The 21,839-nt window shown below is 39.8% G+C and overlaps 3 protein-coding genes across 4 annotated transcripts in view; 1 reads left to right on the top strand and 2 right to left on the bottom strand.

The window, feature by feature from the left end:
• Positions 1 to 388: 388 nt before the first annotated feature.
• Positions 389 to 3,433, top strand: LOC129782482 (uncharacterized). The gene has a single exon (XM_055789641.1). The coding sequence runs from the start codon at positions 389 to 391 to the stop codon at positions 3,431 to 3,433; it is 3,045 nt and encodes a 1,014-aa protein (XP_055645616.1).
• Positions 3,434 to 8,605: 5,172 nt separating this feature from the next.
• LOC129761944 (coiled-coil domain-containing protein 124) lies at positions 8,606 to 9,565 on the bottom strand. Its single transcript, XM_055759802.1, has 2 exons — positions 9,273 to 9,565; positions 8,606 to 9,211 (listed from the first exon to the last, which is right to left on the bottom strand). Exons 1-2 carry the CDS (start codon positions 9,426 to 9,428, stop codon positions 8,738 to 8,740), a joined length of 630 nt encoding a protein of 209 aa, XP_055615777.1. The 5' UTR covers positions 9,429 to 9,565; the 3' UTR covers positions 8,606 to 8,737.
• Positions 9,566 to 14,454: 4,889 nt separating this feature from the next.
• The window catches only part of LOC129775969 (uncharacterized), a 36,017-nt gene continuing 28,632 nt past the window's right edge, over positions 14,455 to 21,839 (bottom strand). Inside the window, exons 2-7 of one of the 2 annotated variants that reach the window (XM_055781284.1) lie at positions 21,151 to 21,395; positions 20,881 to 21,079; positions 17,056 to 20,818; positions 16,878 to 16,995; positions 16,137 to 16,282; positions 14,455 to 15,899 (exon numbers count right to left, since the gene is read on the bottom strand). In XM_055781284.1, the coding sequence (XP_055637259.1) occupies positions 15,724 to 15,899; positions 16,137 to 16,282; positions 16,878 to 16,995; positions 17,056 to 20,818; positions 20,881 to 21,079; positions 21,151 to 21,233 (4,485 nt within the window). In that variant the 5' untranslated portion in view covers positions 21,234 to 21,395 and the 3' untranslated portion in view covers positions 14,455 to 15,723. Of the gene's footprint in view, positions 15,900 to 16,136; positions 16,283 to 16,877; positions 16,996 to 17,055; positions 20,819 to 20,880; positions 21,092 to 21,150; positions 21,396 to 21,839 lie in introns of both variants that reach the window. The other variant, XM_055781275.1, reaches the window with a different exon arrangement.

Here is a 21,839-nt window from a genome sequence, read left to right on the forward strand (position 1 = left end):
TCGGCATCGATAATTTGAAGCTAGCAGTTCCATTGAAAACGCGTGAAGGTGAAAATGGTGGTCCGACAGCCGTGAAAACCCGACTAGGCTGGAACGTATACGGCTGCCGAAAAGAGAAAGATATTCAAGCATACAGCTATCATATTTGTGAATGCGGGGGTGATAAAGCTTTGAACGATAACGTGAAAGCATATTTTGCACTGGATGACGTCGAAAGTAAACAAGCTGTAGACATATCAGAAGAAGATAAGCGGGCTAGGCGTATCATGCAAGAGACTACTCGACGGATTGGAGATCGATATGAGACGGGTTTGTTGTGGAAACATGAAAATGTCGAGTTCCCGTACAGCTACAGGCTTTGAAAAGGTTAGAATGCTTAGAAAAAAGAATGGAGAAAGATCATATCCTACGAGAAAACATTTTACGTCAAATTCGAGAGTATCAGGTGAAGGGTTACGCGCACCGAGCTTCACCTGAGGAGATGACTAACTTTGATCCCCGTAGAATCTGGTTCTTGCCGCTAGGAGCTGTAGTAAACCCGAAGAAGCCCGGGAAGGTCCGATTGATATGGGATGCTTCTTCAAAGGTTGATGGTATCTCCTTAAACACACTACTCCTCAAAGGTCCCGACGAGCTCACTTCGCTGCTGCACGTGTTGTTCCGTTTCCGACAATTTCCTGTGGCAGTGACCGCCGACATCAAGGAAATGTTCCACCAATTAAAAATAAGAGGAATGGATAAATGTGCACAACTTTTTCTATGGCGGGACGATCCTGGCAAACAACCAGACGTAGCAGTATTTGGAGCGACATGTTCACCTGCTATGGCCCAATACGTTAAAAACGTGAATGCAAAGAGATTTTCTCAGGATTTCCCGAGAGCCGTGGAAGGGATCATCCAATGTCACTATGTGGACGACTATCTGGATAGTTTTCTGACTATTGAAGAAGCAAAAAAGGTAGCGTCGGAGGTGAAAGCAATCCACAAAAGTGGCGGATTTGAGATTCGAGGATGGGGATCAAACTTTGATGAGATTCCATTTTATCTTGGAGAGCCTAAGGAGACTGTCGTAAAAAACCTTGGGGTAATGAATGGGGAAGAAACAGAACGAGTTCTGGGTATGCAGTGGCTTACGGAGAGAGATGAACTTAAATATTCCACCGAGATGAGAGCGGATATAACGGATCTGATCGCTAGTAGCGCGATACCAACCAAACGGCAGGTACTTAGATGCCTAATGACACTATTTGATCCGCTTGGTTTGGCGGCACCGTATGTTGTACACGGGAAAATCCTGTTGCAGGACATATGGCGTGCAGGATCAGATTGGGACGAGCCAATCGCTGAGTCATCATTCGAGCGTTGGCAAATCTGGACCGCAATGCTCAGGAGTATTAATGGAGTGCGTATCCCTCGTAGCTACTTTAGAAGTATTTCTGGGGAATGCATGCATGATATTCAAATTCACACATTCGTCGACGCGAGTCCGGCTGCTTACGCGTGCGTTTCATATTTGCGCGTCGTGAATTCTGATGGGAAAGCAGAAGTTGCTTTGGTTGCAGCAAAAACGAAAGTTGCGCCTTTAAAACTAATGACAATCCCGAGGCTCGAGTTACAAGCCTGTGTGCAGGGGGCCCGCCTTATGAAGTTCGTCGTAGACGGTCACAACTTTGGGATAACCAAGAGGTTCCTGTGGACAGATTCAACAGTGGCGTTGAGCTGGATCAATTCGGATCCGTGTAGATTTCGACCGTTCGTTGCACATCGCGTGAGTGAAATCCAGGAGTATACGCAACAAATGGAGTGGCAATGGGTGCCATCAGATAAGAATCCCGCTGACGAAGCATCAAAATGGGGAGTTGGTCCCTACTTCTGTTCGAATAGTATCTGGTTTAGCGGACCAGAATTCCTTTGTAAGCCCGAGGATGAATGGATCGACTGGGAGATACCGCATCATCGAGTGCAACAATGCAAAGACGAACTGCGATCACTATACATACATCAAGAGTTTTTCATTCCGGAACCGATCGTCGATGTCAGCCGATTTTCGTCCTGGAATCGTTTGCATCGTTCCGTTGCTTATGTCTACCGATTTATCGTCAATTCGAAACGAAACCGCAATTACCAAACTGGTGATCTAACACAGAACGAGTTACAGGAGGCTGAAAAAATTTTGATTCGATCGGTACAGTGGGAGTGTTTTGCAGAAGAGATGGCAACATTATCTAGAAATCAAAAAGTAGCTGATACTGAACGTCGTGCTCTGGACAAGACCAGCAAAATGTATCAACTTACACCGACTTTGGATGAAGTAGGCATCCTACGAATAGATGGTAGGATAGGAGCGGCTTCTTGCGCTTCAAGAGATCTCAAATTCCCCATCATATTGCCAAAATCACATCACCTAACTCATCTAATCATCGATCGACAGCACCGTATTCTGCTACACGCGAACAATGAGACAGTGGTCAATGAAGTTCGCCAACGTTTCCACGTTCCGAATTTACGAGCCCAGGTGAAGAAAGTAGTTGAAAACTGTCAATACTGTAGGATAAAAAAAGCAGTCCCACGAGTTCCTCAAATGGCAGCTTTACCATTAGCCAGATTATCTCCGTATGTACGCCCTTTCAGTTATGTAGGGGTTGATTACTTTGGGCCTTTATTCGTGAAAGTTGGAAGAAGTAGTGTGAAGCGCTGGGTGGCGCTTTTCACATGTATGACAATTCGTGCTGTCCATGTGGAGATGGTCCACAATTTAACCACTGAGTCCTGTATCCGAAGCGTGCGCCGTTTCGTCTGTCGTCGTGGAGCTCCCCTAGAAATACACAGTGACAATGCTACAAATTTTCAAGGTGCAGAAAGAGTTTTGAGGGAGCAAATCAATGCTGGACTAACTAGAACCTTCACAAGTACAACAACTAAGTGGCGATTCATCCCTCCTACTGCCCCACACATGGGAGGTGCGTGGGAGCGGATGGTAAGGTCGATAGAAACTGCTATTATCTCGGCGTATAACGATGAACGAATGAATGATGAATCTCTGCATACATTGCTATTGGAAGCGGAATCGCTAGTGAATAGTAGGCCCTTGACGTACTTACCTCTGGACTCTGAGGAACAAGAGGCTCTTACTCCTAACCACTTCCTTCTAGGGAGTTCATCTGGTTCAAAAGAGGAATGCAGCGTAACCACAAGCGATAGTGTGATGCTAAAACAATCATGGAATAAGATTCAAGGATGCATGGATCGATTTTGGTCGCGTTGGATCAGAGAGTACTTGCCAGTACTCACAAAACGTACAAAATGGTTTGGTGAGACGAGGAATGCGCAAGTGGATGACCTTGTACTGGTGTTGGATGATACCAGAAAAAACAATTGGAATCGAGGTCGAATATTGGAGGTGATAACCGGAAAAGATGGCACCGTTAGATAAGCAATCGTGCAAACTTCCAGTGGCGTATTTCGGCGACCAGTTTCAAAACTGGCTGTGCTGGAGGTTGCAGGCGTAGATGAAACCACAGCCACCACGGGTTCCACCGGGGGGAGAATGTTGCCACCACCAGCAGATCGGCAACCCTGCCATGCAGGACGACAATAGTTTAGAGATGCCTCGTCATGCTTAGCAATACTTGTCATGCTGATGAAAACAACAGAATATACAAGAGGATAATCGTAACTTATAATATTCGTTAAGATCATTTTGCCATTTGGTTTGATCCTTTTTTCGCACTGAATTTGTAAGTAAATAAGAAATTAATGAACTGATGATGAAATAATGCATTCAAATAAAATTACAGCTTGAAGCTGTTTGGTACTGCTGTCAGGAATTAGCGCGATTTATTATTCGAAAGAATAGCACTAAATGTCAATGTTGTCTCCATCGTATTGTGTAAATGTCGCCATTTTCAAACAAAGTTTCACACAGCATCATCTTTTGAATTATTTTAAGCAGAGATCCAAAGGCGCAAATCCTCGCCGATTTGGGAGAAAAAACATCCGTTTTCACCCACAGGGAAAAATAGTCGAGATTATGAGAGGCGAAAGAATGTTATACGCACACTTCGATTCTCACGAGAAACGCAATGCCGATTTTTATTTTTCGGCAAGTTATGATTAGCCGAAAAATATATTCGTTTTCAGTGACTTCTTGAAGCCGGCAATGTTTTTTCACTTCTTCAGTACAGCTGAAAACATTGCATGAAAACATGCGGTAACATTGGGTTTCATCGTGAAGTGAACATGATATGGGTTAATGTTTGTACGGCGGCTCGCACACCGGAGCAACAAGCAACTAGCAAGCAGCAACAGCTAGATCACCAAAAATCAAATGAAAAAATCCAATGGCGATAATATTGCATATTGCATGTTGATAGTTGCTAGTTGTTTATTGCTCCGGTGTGCGAGCTGCCTACAACGATCATCCACTTGTCCCTTTCGTTGCTCCTCCTTGTTGTAATTGGAAACGTAGTGCTCCAAGAACGCCACAGAATCCAGTATGTTGTCCTTCTGCCGCTGCTCTTCATAAGTCTTCGCTTCTTCCGCCATTCTCTCTCCGCTTCACACACCTTAGTTTTCAAGGATGCATCTTTCCACCACCAAGAATCCGTATGTTGCTTCCACCAACGAATATATTTCCGGTTTTTTTAGCCTTATTTTTAACATATTGCTAATTATAAGCGAATTATATGCAAAATACAAAATGGGGAACAATGGCGATTTAATACGTGCCAGAAACAATGGCGAATCACTGGGACGCTATTCACCGCGCGCTATCGGCCGCATTTAAACTATTTGTTCCGCGAGTTTTTTGCTTATCGTGCCTCAATTAGGCGTTTCCACTGAATTTTTCTAGGACACTTTCTTATCCGAAGGTCCTCATCCGGTTCGAAGAATCAGTTTTATGACTAGCACTTAACCTCTAAAACCCGCGCCTACCGATTCAAAAGTCAGCGGATACGCTCAACCGTGAATATTTGTTCGGACTTGTTTGGGAGACTCGATGTTTAGCCTTAAGAAAGGCTGCTGCAAAATGACACCCTTCGAGTTTAAGAGTGTGTTTTGGTAGCTGATTGAAAACAGAAACTGGCATACTCCATCACTGAGAGAATAGTTGTACGATACAACATCATAAGATCTTCTGGATGGGCTCCCTCCATGTACCAGTAATTGTAAGGAGAAAGTTTATTATTTGTTGGCATTTTTACTCAGCTACTCAATATGCACCCTTCAAGTATATTTGGAGTCGAACCAGACCTCAAAATACTTGGATAACATGGCATGCGTGTTCGGTTTACCCAATAGCAGAAGCTTAGTATTATACTTATGACAGACATACAACTGTACTAGCGTTGTCAAGGGGTTTTCAATAAGAGCGCTACAAAAGTTTTTTAAATAGAACAAAAACGGTTTTGGATATCAATAAAATTCTTTATTCATGTGAAAGTACTTTTGATGCCATTTCGTATGGAACTCGATTTCTTTTGCATGGCCACAACGGGCACGCTTGCAGAAGTCCAGACGCTGAACCCAATTTTCGACGGTTATCAAGCAATAATTGGCCGATACTGCTGCAATTTCACGTTCGATATTCGGCCGAAGTTCATCAATCGTCGCTGGCTTGTTGGCATAGACCACAGACTTGACGTAGCTCTACAGGAAATAGTCTAACGGCGTCAAATCGCACGACCGAAGCTGTCAATTGACTGGACCATTTCGCGAGATAACACGCTCACCAAAGTTGGTTTTCAATAAATCGATTGTTAAATGCGCTTTATGGCTTGTGGCGTCGTTCTGTTGAAACCACATATTGTCCAAGTCCATATCATCCAATTCGGGCCAAAAATATTCGGTTATCATTGAGCGGTAGCGATTCCCATTTACAGTAACGTGCCGGTCTTGATCATCACGGAAGAAGTACGCCCAATTACGCCGCCGGACCATAAACCGCTCCAAACCGTAATTTTTTCGAGATGCAATGGTGACTCATGGAGTAAGTGTTGATTGCTGTCTGACCAAGTACGCATGTTTTGCTTATTGACGAAGCCATTCAACAAGACATGAGCCTCATCGCTAAAAATGATTTTTCGATGAAAATCCGAATCATTTTCAAGTTGTTGCTCCGCCCATAGTGTGTTCATAGTGTTCAGTTGAAACTCTTTCAGGATTTCTTCTAACCTTATGTGGTAACTTCTTCTGATGTCTAGCAACATGCCTGATTTTTTAGAGCGCGAAAAAATCAAAAATTATTAATTGTGGAGCCATTTTTGTGTTAACAATTCCCAATTTAGAGCAGCAAGAACGAATTTCTCGTAAAGTCATTGAGAAAGAGTGATTTTGTTGATGTTTTCAATACATATGAACTGTTCAGGACCTGCTGAGTCTGATCATGAGTTTTATTAGTTGTTTTTGTTGAAACTAACATCAAAAATTCAAATACCAAAAAACCATTTATACCATCAAGTGTTTTCCGCTAGACGAGCAGGCGGCAGCTATATTGTCACCAACTTTTTACGCTAGCAAAACATTGAACAAATTGGTGGCAATATAGTTGCAGGGCAGCTTCGCGTATTGAAAAAAAATGTTTTGTGCATTTTAGCAAAAAAACATGTCGTTGTTTTGGAGTTTGCGTTGATTAAATGCCTAGTTCTCAAGGCCCGTTAATGGAAGAACACACATCGTGATGTACCAAAAAAACATCATATTGAACCCCCTACAGGGGGAGTCTTCGTAGCCTAATTGGTTGCGTGTCCGCCACTAAGCGAATAATCATGAGCTCATAACCCAGGGCTCTCACTGACCATCTTTGTGTGTTATACGCGTTGACGGCATTGAGCTTCGTATTACGAAATGGGGGAGTAGGCATGACAACATGGATTTGCAGAAGAAATCAACACGCTTTAAAAATAAAAATTATGAATGAAAATTAGTTTTCCCAAACCAAATTAGTACTCTATTTAAGTGAAAATCACTTTTGCTTGCAAATAGTGAAAAAATATCATACAAAAATTGTGTCCAAAGATAATTTTATATTATAATGGTAAATTTTGGTGAGAATATCTGGAAATTAATAGAAATTAGTTTAAATTAGGGTCAGAACAAAGTACTTCTAGTAGGTAAATAACGCCAAGAAAAAAAATCATACAAACTTTAGTAATTTAGAATTTAGGGCCAACTAATCCGATAGAGAAGAGTTGGCCTCATACAAACTAATGTCGTATCCAGATGTCGACATCATTCCGCCGTCAACGCAAATTCTAGCTACTATGTCCATGCAACAATCATCATGGGATGGTGATCCCAGACTCTCACTCCGAATACGATCTGCTGCATCGGTTATTGGTGCTATTTATAACACAACAATGGAAGCCTCATATCAACAGTCACTGTGTATACACCCAGGTTTTTTACGCGGTTTTTCCAATTAACGCGGATTTTTCAATTAACGCGGTTTTTTTACGCGGATTTTCCAATTAACGCGGTTTTTTACACGGATTTTCCAATTAACGCGTAAAAAAGACCAGTGCAATATCACATCTTCTCCTCAGCTCACATTTTCTCTTATGTTCCCTCAGAGCATATTACGGTAATTAGTGCTTGTATCGGAGCTTAGCGCTTACGAAGGAAGTCAGTGCCGCACCATATCACGATTCTTACGAGGATTTTAGGTGTTGGGTAACGGGTAGCTCACCGGGCGGTATAACGGGAAGGGGTTTTACGGGCAGCTATTCGTGAATGGATTTCCCTGTCTACTTAGCTCTGGACGGTTCAACAGTGGTACTGCACGTACATCGGCATTAGAGTGTACAAATCACAAGGGAATCGCCTAGCAACAGCAGATGATCTCATTCGGGAGGAAAACCGAACTATAGCTACCAGTAACCAACGAAATTGCAGGAAAAAAACCACGGGTTTTCGGAAGCGGAACACTCAACTTTTTACTTCCGTTCTACGTAAGGATAGTCCCATTTGATATCTATCATCTGGTGACATGGTTTTTTTACGCGGATTTTCCAATTAGCGCGGTTTTTTTTGCGGATTATCGAATTAACGCGGTTTTTTTACGAGGTACGTATCCCCTGCGTAAAAAAAACTTGATGTATAGTCCAACCATGAACATTCGAACAAGAGAAACATTCATACGCCGAAAAAAGGCGACATGTGTCGTGTATCGATAGAATATGAAACTCTTACGCCTAAATGGATGATGTGTAATAGACAACATGAGAAAAAAATGTACACGATAAATGCGGCTCTGTTACAGCTGAATTGCTAAATGAGCATAATAAAAATAAACAAATAAATATAAATAATATTATATAAAAAAAATTGCCATTGTTTCTGCTTGACCACTTTTCGATTTTTCGTAATTTTCTGGAAAATGAAAGTTCGAAAATAATAAAAATAGTTGAAATTATACCGATGGCTTTCGTTAAAAAATATTTTTACAGCTTGGTCGTTAATGGGTTAATGTTAATAAACTTTAACTTTTTACACATACTTAAGTATTTCTGAGTGTCACATAAACTAATCGAAAAAAAAACAAATGTTTTCTAGAAATGAAATCTTTGGAGGACTGATAAATAGTAAAGATAATCAACTATCGAAATTGAAATGATGCAAATCAATGAATCAAGCATGTTTTATTATGATTTTTAGTACTCTTGTGGACACAATATTACTGCTGAAATTTCGATCCATATCATCCGACATTGACTTAGTAAACGTGGATTTAATCAATCTACGCTTTCTGGTTCATTGGATTTTGCGGTGCTTTTTGCCAGTCTTTAAATATCATCTGTTTCAGTTGCGAAAGCTTCATCGAAGGGTATTCCTGTTTTAGAATAGGCAATTGTTCCTCCTCGTATGCCTTGAACGCAGCCTTCATTCGTTTTTCGGGGTGCCGATCCTCACCATCCTTAACGCTAAGTACTGCCAGAGCTTGATCGATAGTTTGCGCAACTTCAGTATCTGCCATCACACGATTGAGATTCTCCTCAAGTGGAACCACCTTTGGAGTTGTTACCTTTGGAGGATTGTTCACTGATTCAATAGCACGATTGCGCTTTTCCACTTCGGCCTCAATTTGAGAGCGGGTCACTTTTTGAACAGAGACTTTCGGAGCAACCTTTATAGAATCAATCTCTTTCTCCAGTATAGCTTTATTTTCTGCTTTCTTGCGGGCTTGTTCCAATCTTTTGCGTTCCTCGTCTTCCTGCAAGTGTCTACCTAGATATTTTTGTTTTCTAATATCATTTACTGAAAGTAAAACACACCTTTTGTTTTTTCTTTTTTGCCAGCTGTTTGTCCTCGTCGGCCCAGAGAGCGTCTTCGGCTGCTTTTGCAGCCTTGTCATTTGCTATTTTTTTGGCTTCAGCCTTACGTTCTCGGGCCTCCACGGCTTTGGAATTGATTCCCATCTTTTTTGGCATCGCGTCAACTGATACGAGATCTTTTGTCTACTCTTATTATCAAATTTGGCTTGTATTATCTTATTAGTATTTCGAATCCGCCAGACGCGATAAAAAAACAAATCGCCGCATCGACTGTTATTTACGTCTCGGTTTATTATGACAAATCATATGGTCAAGCAAAGTAATCCGCGATCAACGTGGTTTGACATATACTACAGGTGTGCTAGATTTTTTGTATTGTGCACAAAAATTACTCAACAGATAAAATAGAGTGCATAATCACGGTATTTTGTTCACAAATTAAATAATAAATTTACAAATTTCGTTAATCTAAATCCGTCTATTCGTCTGTTTTTTATAACAAACTTGAACTCGGAGTAAAAACTCACTAAAAACGATAATTATTGACGTGTTTTCTGGGTACGCGATTATGGGTTTAGGTCAGCCGTATCACACTGCAGCAGACACAACGTTTGTATTAAACTGTAAATATTTATTTTCATAGATAAAATACATGAAATACAGGAATATATATCCGATTTCCATGAATTGACAAAAAAAAGATCTATGCAAATTCAGACAATTTTGCACGCTATTTGCTAAAGCTGGCGCTTCATTATGCTTCGAATACTCCCGAATGCTGGGCGCTCGATAGCTGATGAACGAGGTACGAACCTCTAATGTAGAGCGACGAATATTCACGTTGAATGGTAATCCGGCCGTTGTGAGTTTTTTTTTTGGACCGAGTCAAGGGATTTTTATCATTCGCATTCGATACACTGCTACATAATTCGTCCGAATCTATCTTTGACAGATTGGTTTCTTAAAGGAATTATAAAATTGATTCTTAAAATTCATTTTTTTCTCAATTTTTAAATTTACAGTCCAATATTGGTAGTATTTTCAATGCTCGTATTATCATTCAATTTCAAAACGTTTTTGATGGTAAATAAAAATAATAAACATTCGATCCAAATACTCACCGATTGTTTGGACCGAATGCATTGTAGCGCCGGCTTAACACTAACGCGAGGTTCCCAGCCGGGTGACGTCTTTAGAGAACCCCCATTGAACTGACAGGAGCCAACATATCGGGTATCCCACTGACATTTTACCTTTGTTTTCTTATGAATTGGGTATCCCACTGACAGTTCTGCTTGATATTTTGCTAACGATCCTAGCATCAATCATAGCACCCGGCTGGAGGTTCCTTACAGCATACCTGGCAACTGTCTAAGTACGTTGATCACAGATGTACACTGTCGACGTCTGGTGGCAACTCTCAAGTTCGGGCCAGAGTTTGGGTCCCAAACTCGGAACTCTAATCGCTACCCAAATTCCGTTTTGACAGCCAAGGTAAGGTCGATAAAATATCAACGATCGACCTCAAATACTGCCACCTTGCAATCGATTTATCGACCTTTTATATGCATTCATTGAACAACTTGACGCCAACTATCTTGCCAACATTGGAAGGCATCGACCTGCTTGCAGCGCTGATTCCAGCACTGCTCGCCTCTTGTTTGTATTGGTGTGTTATTAAAATGAAATAAAATATCAATTCTCCTATACTCGCGGACTGGTCTCACAGACCCAGAAATAATTAAGTCGTTTATTTCTCAGAAAACATTAACACTACGACTTTGCGAATCTCTTTAGCTTCTAGCTTCGTCATTCATCGTTCGTCATCGTTTAGTGTATCGCGTGTGTTGGTACGAAGGGGACGTGTGTCACTTTTTGACGTAGAACTACGTCTTTCATTAAGGGTGTCAAATCAGAAAACAGGTCACGTTTCTATGAAATAAAGTTAACGTTAATAACTATTTTTGCCGCGAAAGGATTTTGGCGATTTACATACTACACGAATCGGAAATTCCGTAAGATTTGTTTAATATGCCATACAATAGAATCCCCTGGTTAGTAAATGGTTAAAATTCATGAAAACTTTAAGTGTTTCTATTTCCCCATACATTTGTTCTGTCCATTTGAGTGCTTTCCCGAACAGAGATATCCATAACGAGCAACTTATCGACGACCAACGGAGGGGAAATAGTAGGATTTAAAGTCTCTGTGAACAAAGGAAAAGAAGAAGAACGAAGGGGAATACTTGTCTAGAGTATAAACAGTGGATCTCGCTGAGGCAAACTTTCATTCGGCATCGGACTGTTGAGTAATCCAGTTCACTTTGCTTTCGCTGCGCTTCGATCTAAGATTGGACCCCACCAGTGGTAATCCAACTTGGAAATCGTCGTTTGATTTTTCTGTTCGTTTTTCGCGTTATTCGTATCGTGTGTTCTTCTTTCCGCGTCATAAATTGGACGCTTCGCGTAGTGTGCGATGAGCAAGAAGAAGAGGAACCGAGCCTTCGCAAATGTGACACCGCACCGAACAACAGCGAAGTAGGCGATTTCGGCGCGTCGGTCGAAAATGTTAACGCCCAGGCAGTAACCAAAATTAAGCTCCCCCCGCTGGTGGCGAAGGCGATCGCTCTTGACAAACTCATTAGCGAATTCGCATCGATGGGTGTTACAGCAGAGTACAAGCTGTGTAGCATAATTCAGTTTTTTTTCAAGCAGTAAACATTGTTTATTTTCCGTCTTCATAAGGGCTTCGTTGGTGCCTTTGAGAATGCATCAATGCATTAAACTGACGTTATGGCGAAGCAGACGTTAAGGTTGTGCACCAAAAAATTATTTGGGAATACCAAGCATCTTGAATGTCTTACTGGAATGTTATAAGTTATTTGGGTTCGAGTGCCAGTCGCAAAACTGTCGCAAATCTTCAACTAAGATTGCATTTGCGCTAATATTGATCATAATGAAGCATTGCTACTTTTTTCGAGGTTATTATTAACAAAAAAGAGTTTATTTCTCTTGTTTAGTCATCAAGAATTTTGTATGTGATTAGGTTTTGCTTGCCAGTAGCAAAACTTCCTCCACTAAGGGTGACACCTGCGCTTCTCTCGAGCATGAGAAAGTAATGCAACTCTTTTCGAGGCCAGTAATATTAACAGAAGCGTTTCTTTTGAGAATAGCGCAAAAAGATGAGAAATGTTTATATTGCTAGTAGTTTCAAGCCACCAATTTATGACTCTGCATGCATGCTATGGTGAACGCTTGTTTGGCGCTTGGTTTACGCTTAGTTTGTACGAACGATATCTAGAGGTGCGATTTCTTTGAGGCAATACTAAATAACATGTAGCATGTTATTTGATACTTGCAAGTGTTGTCATTGTTGTTGTTCACATGCGGTGCCAAAGATATATTGATGTAGTTATGAGATATGGAATAATGGTGCTGGTGCAACATGTATATAAACGACTGTAGCCGAGTCTATGTCAATTTCGAAAAAGGCCACCGGAATAGCCTTCGAGGTAAATTTTCAATGCATTGACATGAAATAAATTGCGACATAAGATTGTTTTGCGAGGACAAGAATGAATCATCAATCAATTATCGTCAACTGATTCTACAATGAAAAAAATATTTCAGAGATTTTTTCTTATATATTACTTTTTGTTAGGAAGAAAGCGGGTCCAAAAACCTCATTTTTAGTGTTACGTTATTTGTGCATGACGCCTAATTGTTTATTCCCAAAACTTGAAAACAATTTCTATTCTAGGTATCGCAAAATGGAGTGTACACCTTGAATTTCTCCGAACAAATGAGCATTGTAAAGCTTGTTTTTCAACTCTTCATAATTCGTCAACCAATCAGTACGAAGCGCGGGATCTCTTGCCGAAGAGCGAAACAAGATAGAACTTCCCAAGTTTTTGCTGCGAAAAAATACGAATTCACGTTGTTTGACAGTTGCCACTGCCCACATCAGAAAGTTGAAACAAAACAATCAAGATGGGTGCAACAAGATATAAAAAAAATCGCTCAATTTCACATCAATGGAACGATGTAGGTAATACTCAAGCTTGCTACAGGATAATAAATAATTTTCTGAATTTCTATTTATATTCTACCGAATTTTCTAATATTGAATTGTATCGAGTTCGAGGTATACTTGAACTCACAATTGTGAGTAATATGAATTTGTTCCACCAATCTGGTACAACTTGTTTTCGTTGTAAGCAAGGCGCGTAGAAGTATATCCTAAGGTGGGCCAACTTGCTAAAACCACTCTTCAGCCATCTTGGAAGTCTACTGTGTTTTGTTTGTAAATAAAACACAATACGCTTGTGCCCAAGCTCGCTCGTGATCAGTCTGTCTCTTTCACACTTCAAGGGAAAAATTCCCCTTCTGCTTTCTTCCGTACTGTTTTCATATACCGCTCCCCTAGCCAACTTAGTGACGAAACGGCCTCACCTAGTACCATAGACCCGTCTTGGTTGTAAGGACCAATGAGAACCAATCTCTTTGAATCGGGTGAAGGACAGATGATGTGAAGGAAACTAGGATCGGTGCTCCAGATTCAGCATTTTGTTCCCACAATAAAACACGGCGGCGGCTGCCAGATGTATGGTACGATGGCGACTTCTGTAACTGCTGGACGCCAAAAGAGACCATACCAAATACTAGGAGATTGATTTTTGTTATCAGTCAACATTTCTGAACTGAACACTCAATTCTGGAACGTCTAAATTATTTTTTTTTGTTTGTTTTTTAAACATGAAGTAGAAATTTGACCGTTTAATTTTTTTCTTATCACTACGTAGAGTAAAAAGGATCAATTTAACGGTGAATACGAGTCGCTTTTAATTATTTACCTGAAAAACTAAAAAATAACAAACCCACACGGGATGTATACTTAATTTTTCGATTGACTGTATATTCATTGATGAATGGGCGTTGAACGCATTTTAATTTTTGTATGATAATCGATCACTTCAGCGATTCATATAGTTTTGTTTCCTTATTTGCTTTGTTTGTATTTGAGAGGCTTTAAACTTTGCAGTTCATTCGCCTCTAAATTGTGTTTTATTTGATGGACTATTTTACACTCTTGGTTTTAGTTGTCAATGATAAATTGCCGAGCACAACGATTTTACACTGTAGCATACATGTGGTTTCGGATCAATCAAATTTGTTCAAATTCACACATTTCAGACTTTTATTTGTCAACAAAAATGTCAGACACGGTTTATACTGCGAACTCAATATCTAACTTACACGAAATAATATGAAGAAAAGACAAAAAAAAAATATATAAAGAGGGTTGAATTGCTAAAGTTTCTCATTTTCTTCCTACTTAACAATATTTTTGTTAATGATATTTTAGCCTACATACACGGGTAAATAACGCCATAAGTTGATTTACAAATTGGGCTTAGTAGAGGTAAATATGTCTACTGCATTACTGAAAATAACTGTTTCAAACAATCGAACATATTGTCTTCCTAGTTTAAAAAATCACAGATTTTAAAACTGCTTTCATGATTCTATCTCAACAGCTTGTCAGTATTTTTTTTATCGATTTAGCATGATCGTACGATATTCTTATTTTTTTTTGTTAGTTTTGAGACTACTCGATACGGGATAGTCGCCAGTCTTCCTCTCTGATTAACATAGAGAAACGCGATTACCCGGCGTATCTGTTTGTTTGTTTATCGCATCAATCGATTATATTTCCAACATAATCAGCAGACGGAGAGGTTATCCTTTTCAACAAAGCCTCGATAGGAATTGGTTGGTATTAGAACATTAAGATGAACGTTCATGTCTATTTTAAATTTTCATAACAATATCATATATTTCTATGTACATAAACGGTAATAACAAGTTTGTTACAATGTGCCAAATATTGTTTCATCATTATGCCATTTGCAACTTATTTCGAGAATCTCGCATATACAAGTGAAAACATAAAACTAACGCACCTACAACTGGAGAGGCACCATTATAAATGTATCACGTCATCATTGTGTATGAGTTGTAATTCCATTTCAATTTCGTATTGAATATTTTTCAGTTGATTGAATCCGACACAATCTACATTGATTACATGAGCTATGATTTACTTTAAAGTGTACTTCAAATGGCACCAGTTCAGTTGTTATGAAAAATTTGGAACACAATTGAAATCTGATAATATAAATATTCGAAAAAATTATTCAATTGCACAATGAATTAAATAAATTTATAGCAACTGATTGATTATGATTTTAAGAACAGAGTATACTGCCAACTTTACGAAGAGAATGAAATGTTGCGATTCTTCTAAATCAAACCAAACTAAACGAAGAGCAAAAAATGTAAAAAAGCAGCAATACTAAAACTCTAGAGGTATATCCAAATGTGGCAGGGCGGTGTTTTTTTCTGGGTTTTCCAGGTTGGAATAGAACCACTATCCAATATTGACAAATAGGTCAGGATTTGCGCGCCTTTTTGTCACTGATTTCTTTCTTCAGCTTTTTGAGCATATCCTCAAATGTTTCCCCTCCGCCTTTACGTCTTAGAGCATCTAAAGGATTTGGAGGCACTACTAGAGATCCATCTGAAGCAACATAAGTGATCGCGTCTTGATTATGAGACAAATCGCCATCTAAAGAAACAAAAACAGAAGAGAAAAACGTACCAATATAATGATCCAGTTCATATATTTTCTAGTTGTGAAAACCTATGGTAGGTTGAACATTCAGGAACATCTTCTTCAATACTTGCTTCCGGAGATTAACAGGTTTACGGGAGAACTTTGCTTGATTGTTTGATTCTTCACGATCAGAATACGATTAGAATGGAAACAAGCTGCTGATATCCCACGAGACTAACAATCGCTTACCTAAATCGGCATATTCCGTTCTACAGAAAGCTCGACGCCCTCCAAAACTAACATCGTATTCAGTCAAATTGGGGTCCTGAGAACTGGCATCAATAGCTTTGTACGCATCCTGCGGCTTTTCAAAAGTCACAAAGCCATATTTCGCACTGCAAATGTGAAGAATGATAAGTATTTTATGTCTCAAAGTTTATCCTACAACAGATAGTGAGTTGCCATTCGCCCAATTGTTTTTGAAATTTAGGATTAGATAAAAAAGGCAACAAAACTAGAAAGATAAAGGCATGATTTTAAAATAGGAATATGAAACAAACGAATAATGTACATGAGAAAAATCATATTCAGATCTTGATATTGCAACTTGAAGATGTAGAACCATACGTTGATTACTTGAAATGTAGTATTATATTATAAGGTAAACAAAATTAAAAAATAAAGAAAATTTAAGTGAAAAAACATTAACGCAACATTCGTATGTAATTAATAATTGACATTTAAGGAAAGCTGTTCGAAATCTGATCCAGAATAGACACTTGTGACCAAACATCCTGAAGAAAAATAGTGTGATATATTTAATGTCATTTCGAACATTGAAAACTGAGTTGCACTAGTTTTAGTGGCCTTGTATTCAATAAAGTCCCTGATTATATCGCGCTTGAAGTGGAATATTCAAAAAATATCAACGAATTGTAGTAGCATGGACATCAATTGTTTAACCTTTACAAAGTTACACTGAACACTTACCCAGATTCTTTGTAGTGAAGTGTCACTTGTTTGATGCGTCCATAATGAATAAATTTTCTTTTCAGATCTTCCCTCCTCAATTCGGGTTCTAAACGACCCACATAAACGATTTTTCGCTCTAGATTAAATAAAAAAGGGTTTATAACTCTGTCTGATGTTACTATTTAGTGAAACTCACCTGGCGATACTCCATACCTCCGATAATCATTACGCATTGGATTTCTGATTCGTGATAATGGTCGCGTCATAGATCGTGAGCGCGACCTACTCGCGCGCGATCTTGATCGTGAACGAGAGCTGTAACTACTAGAATTAGAAGATCTGCTCCTAGATCTTTGCCGCCTGCGGTCGCGTCTATTATAATCACGATCATAGTAATGACGTCGTTCGGATGATATACTTGATCTTCGACGACGTGAGTCACTACGACTCCGACGATGATAGGATCTCGATCGTGATCTAGATCTACGTCTCGAACTGCATCGACTAGGACTTCGTCTTGATGATGATCTTTTGCCGCGACTCCGGTGCGATGCAGTTTGGGTATCCGAATCTGATGAGCTACTTCTACTTTGACGCCTTCGGTACTGCTGACGTGAATGTTCACGATTTCTTTCAATGCTCTGTTGACTGCGATCACGTTGGGAAGAACCGCAACTGCTACGAGAAACCGGCCTTTCCTTCTTCATCGGAGATATTAGTTTCAATGCAGGAAATCGATCCAAAGGTAATGTTTGGATTCCTATAGTCACGCCTTTAGCTCGTTGGCGATCTTTGTGTAAATGCATAATAATTTTATCCTCACCATGTTCGACCTGCTTGTTTTCTGCTATCGATCGTTGTACCTGGGTTTCATCACACTCAACACGGGGAGACTGCTCATAAGCACCTCCTGCCTTCTCTGGCTTGCCAGGAGAATAAGCGTTGGTGGGCAAAACCCCTATGTTAGGTGAACCCTGCTGACTAGCTTGTCCGCCGCCAACAGGTTGCTTTTCAGAAGTTGCCGTTATTGAATGATCTTTTGCGTCCAACTTATGTGAAGTATTTTTACGAATTACCACTTCATGAATACTGGATATCAACGAACTACTTCCAATAATCGCTGGAACAGAAGATTGACATTTTTCAATGGTGGATAGAAGGTTGTTTTTAGGAATGCTCATTTCATGGTGTTCTGTGCAAGATTTTTCAATTTCCAGATTTGCTTCAGCTGGATTGATGACTATTTCCGTGTTGCATCCTACTGAAACAATTATAATTTCCTCGTAATCCTCATGCAACTTCATACTATTGGCTTTCTCTGCGTTTTTATCATACGGTAAAGGATTTCCATGCTCATCGAATTTAATCGATGTAATCTCCGCCAGGGGCAAAATCTCCGGTACTGTTTTTGGAATAATTTTAGCCTCGGTTGATTTGATAGCCGCTTCTTTCTTAAGTTGCTGCATACGTAATGCCTTGAGTTTAGCTGCTGAGATGGGATCTAGAGGAATTTTATTCGTAGGTTTATTTTGGGTACTGCCCGTTTCTAGTAGGGTTGCAAGTGGAACCTGTGTCTTCACATCCGATTCATTTGCTGCTACACTGCTAACTTCCTTCTTGCTACTTGATTCGCACACTGTGGACAAACTGCTAATGCTGCATTTGCTCTCCGCATTGAGAAGATCGATGTTCGCATCATCTGCCGGGAATTCTCGCCGCTTTTTGTATTCTTGGAGATTGAGTTTCTTTTTCACTTTAACTATACAATCATTGTTTCTGCTATTGGCATCACTGACGATAATTTCGGAATTGAACTTGTCACTAGACATTTCCGTTTTGATGGGACGATCATCCGGTGTTTGAGTCTCACAAGGTTTATTCTGATTCACTTTCAACAGTGAAACTTGTTTCTTTGTTGGTTGAACGGGTGATTGATGTGCAACATCGATAACTACCTTTTCGTTAGCTTCTTTAACAGTACTCGCTTGTGCAACTGGCTCAATCGTGCTTTTGGCATCTACACTTTCTGTGCGGGTCTGGATTTCTTCGGGTTTTTTGTTAATCTCTACATTCTGACTACTCCTATCACAGTCGTTACCCGTTTTATCATCCATAATTTCTTTTTTCTTTTTCGAGAGTTTCCCTTTTTTCTTCATTCGCATCTGTTCTATATTAGGAAGCAGGAAAGGAATTTCAATCGCTCTTCGCCGTGGTACTGGTGCCATTGAGCTTTGAATTCCTTTCTTCGGTGAACAGTAATCATGATCGAGTTTAACATTAGTGGTAGTTGGAGATTTCTTTTTGTGTAATCCTAGGTCTTTATGTTTGGATTTCTGCTGAGTTTCGCTTACCACTGTATGATTGTTAGACTGTGCTGCTAGTTTACCTTTCGCCATCATCGATATCCCTTTACCGCGGTGCTGTGAACTATTGCTGTTTGTTAGCTTATTTTTGTTGCTCGACGAAATCGGAGGCTTAGAAGTATCACTAAAAATCAGTGGGGTTGTGTGACTGATCTGCATTGCATTGGTATCGGGGTTAATAATATGATTCATTGATTGGGGATTTTCGGGTTGGGTGGTGTGAGTGGTTGGGGAAGAAATTGAGTGTTTTTGAACAGGATTTGATCGCTGAGTAGGTTTCAAGTTTGAAGTAGTTCCATTAGGGTTCCATGTGGGATCGGTCTTTACATCATCATCCTTCCGCTTGGGCTTTCCGATCGATCGCTCGACTCCAAATATATTTACACATGCTCTACTGTCAATTTCTGATGACGATTCTTCGGATTCAGCATCACTACTTTCCACTATCCGGCGAGTTTTATTTGTGCAACTTCTTCTTGTGGCTTCTGATTTGTGCGCGTCGGGTTTCGGCGATAGCATAAGTTCTCTGAGCAGCTTCAGCTGCTTACCACGAGATCTAGGATGCTTTTTCATCGGTGAAAGTTTTGGTTGCTGTCGCTGGTCTCTTTTATGTTGGCGTTCATCTGCGTGTCCAGAAGACGTAGTTGAATCGGTCGTGAGGAAATCATCTTCTGTGATATAGGCAGCCAAATCAAAGTTACTATTGGCAAACTCTTCTACTAATTTATCATCCGACTCATTAACACGTACCGTACTTTTCAAAGGACTCAGGTCAGTTACTAAAGCGGACATATCAAAGTCTTCGAAACTTAAACTTGTCATTTCATGCATCAGATTACTACTTTCCACGTTGACCGGTGAATGTGGTAAAGAAAATGAATTTCTATTGGTACTAGCAGTACGTTTCCGACGATCGATTGCTATTAGTTTGCGACGTTCCCGTATCCGTGTCAAACTTTCAGCCTTTTTTATGTCTGCGTCTTCCCGATCAGATAAGTGAACAAATTCGCTTGGATGACTAGACGTTGCGGACGCTGACCGTTTTCTCGATTTGGAAGCATTGCTATTGTTGCTCTTATGACTATTCTCGCTACTGCTCCTGCTGCTGCTGCTGCTGCAACTTCTTCTACTGCTGAAGCTGCTCTTGCTACTGCTACTGCTACTACTACTACTACTGCTGCTGCTGCTGCTGCTGCTGCTAGTACTGCTATTACTGCATCTACTTCCACTTCTATTGTCATTGGCAATATCTTCCTCTCCCGAATCATGATGCAGAAGCGCCAACTCCCGTTCGATATCATTGAAATCCGTACTATGTTGCTTGTTCTCAGCGACTACGTTTTTGTTATAATGGGTAATAACAGAATTTACTAACGTACCCCCATTACATTGTTGTCCTACCACATCACTTTTAGGAACCTCAGGTTTATCAATTTCAGGCATTTCAACAAGATCATCTATATCTTGCTGATTCGAAACAATGCAATGTTGTGGTATCATAGAGTCCACCGTTTCTACATATTCTTCTTCTGAATCATAATCACAGTTGGGGTCGATTGATATAACTTCTATAGCCGGAGACATCGCGACATCCTCCTGTATAAAAGTATATTTGTTTTACGATTGTGAAATAAAAATTTAAACCATATTATACTTACATCAGCCTCTTCTTCTTCATCATCGTCGTCGCAGTATTCTCCATAAGTTGCATTCGCCATATTCATGCTTTGACCATATGCGTCTAATGGAGTGAACGGAGAATTATGAAATTCATCATCATCATCATCATCGTCGTCGTCGTCCAGAACGAATGCATTGCCATAGTGATGACCAACAGCTGGTATGTTGTACTGTAAACTACGAATTGATCTAATGCAAGAATGAATGCTGGTAATGATATAACCAATCGTCGGATAAATCTAACTCACTTGTCGTCAGAAAATCTTTCCAAGCTACGTGCAGAAGCTAGTGCTGTTCTAGCAGTTGCTAGTTTGAGCATTCTCGATTCCATTGTATAAACTCTTTTGTGTCGAAGTCAAATGGAAATGTCGAACAGAATGTTCTCGATTCATCTAAAAAAATCCCGGTTCTGGCTTGTGGATCTGCAGTTCCTCCAGAACCGAGATCGTAGCTTTTTGAACTCTCTATAGATCGGTGGGTGTAATTTATGTCACTGTAAAATAGATATAAAGGAACTAGTTGCAGGTTATCATTGTACCATGATGTTTAAAATTAAAATAAAAGTTTTTAACGATAATATGATAATACGTAATCCATTATAAAGAAAACAAATATATGAAGGGAAATAAATTGTTGGTTGATTTCAAGATTAGATAGTTTATGTTCTCAAAGTAATAGTCGAACCATACAATATTACACCCAGGTTTTTACGCGGATGTTCCAAATAACGCGGTTTTTTATGCGGATTTTCTAATTAACGCGGTTTTTTTACGCGAATTTTCCAATTAAGGCGGTTTTTTTAACGCGGATTTTCCAATTAACGCGGTTTTTTCACGCGGTACCCGCGTAAAAAAAGACCAGTGCAATATCACATCTCCCCCTCAGCTCACATTTTCCTCTCATGTTCCCTCAGAGCAAATTACGGTAATTAGTGCTT

Source organism: Toxorhynchites rutilus, chromosome 1 (genome assembly GCF_029784135.1).
Source record: "Toxorhynchites rutilus septentrionalis strain SRP chromosome 1, ASM2978413v1, whole genome shotgun sequence".
Lineage (NCBI taxonomy): Eukaryota > Metazoa > Arthropoda > Insecta > Diptera > Culicidae > Toxorhynchites > Toxorhynchites rutilus.

What these genes read in the sequence shown, in the direction of transcription:
- LOC129761944 (XM_055759802.1), bottom strand. Translation starts at nt 9,428, where the DNA reads ATGCCAAAAAAGATGGGAATCAATTCCAAAGCCGTGGAGGCCCGAGAA. An exon ending in CAAAAAAGAAAAAACAAAAG is followed by an intron (nt 9,212 to 9,272) that starts GTGTGTTTTACT and finishes AGACACTTGCAG; the next exon opens with GAAGACGAGGAACGCAAAAG.
- LOC129782482 (XM_055789641.1), top strand. Translation starts at nt 389, where the DNA reads ATGGAGAAAGATCATATCCTACGAGAAAACATTTTACGTCAAATTCGA.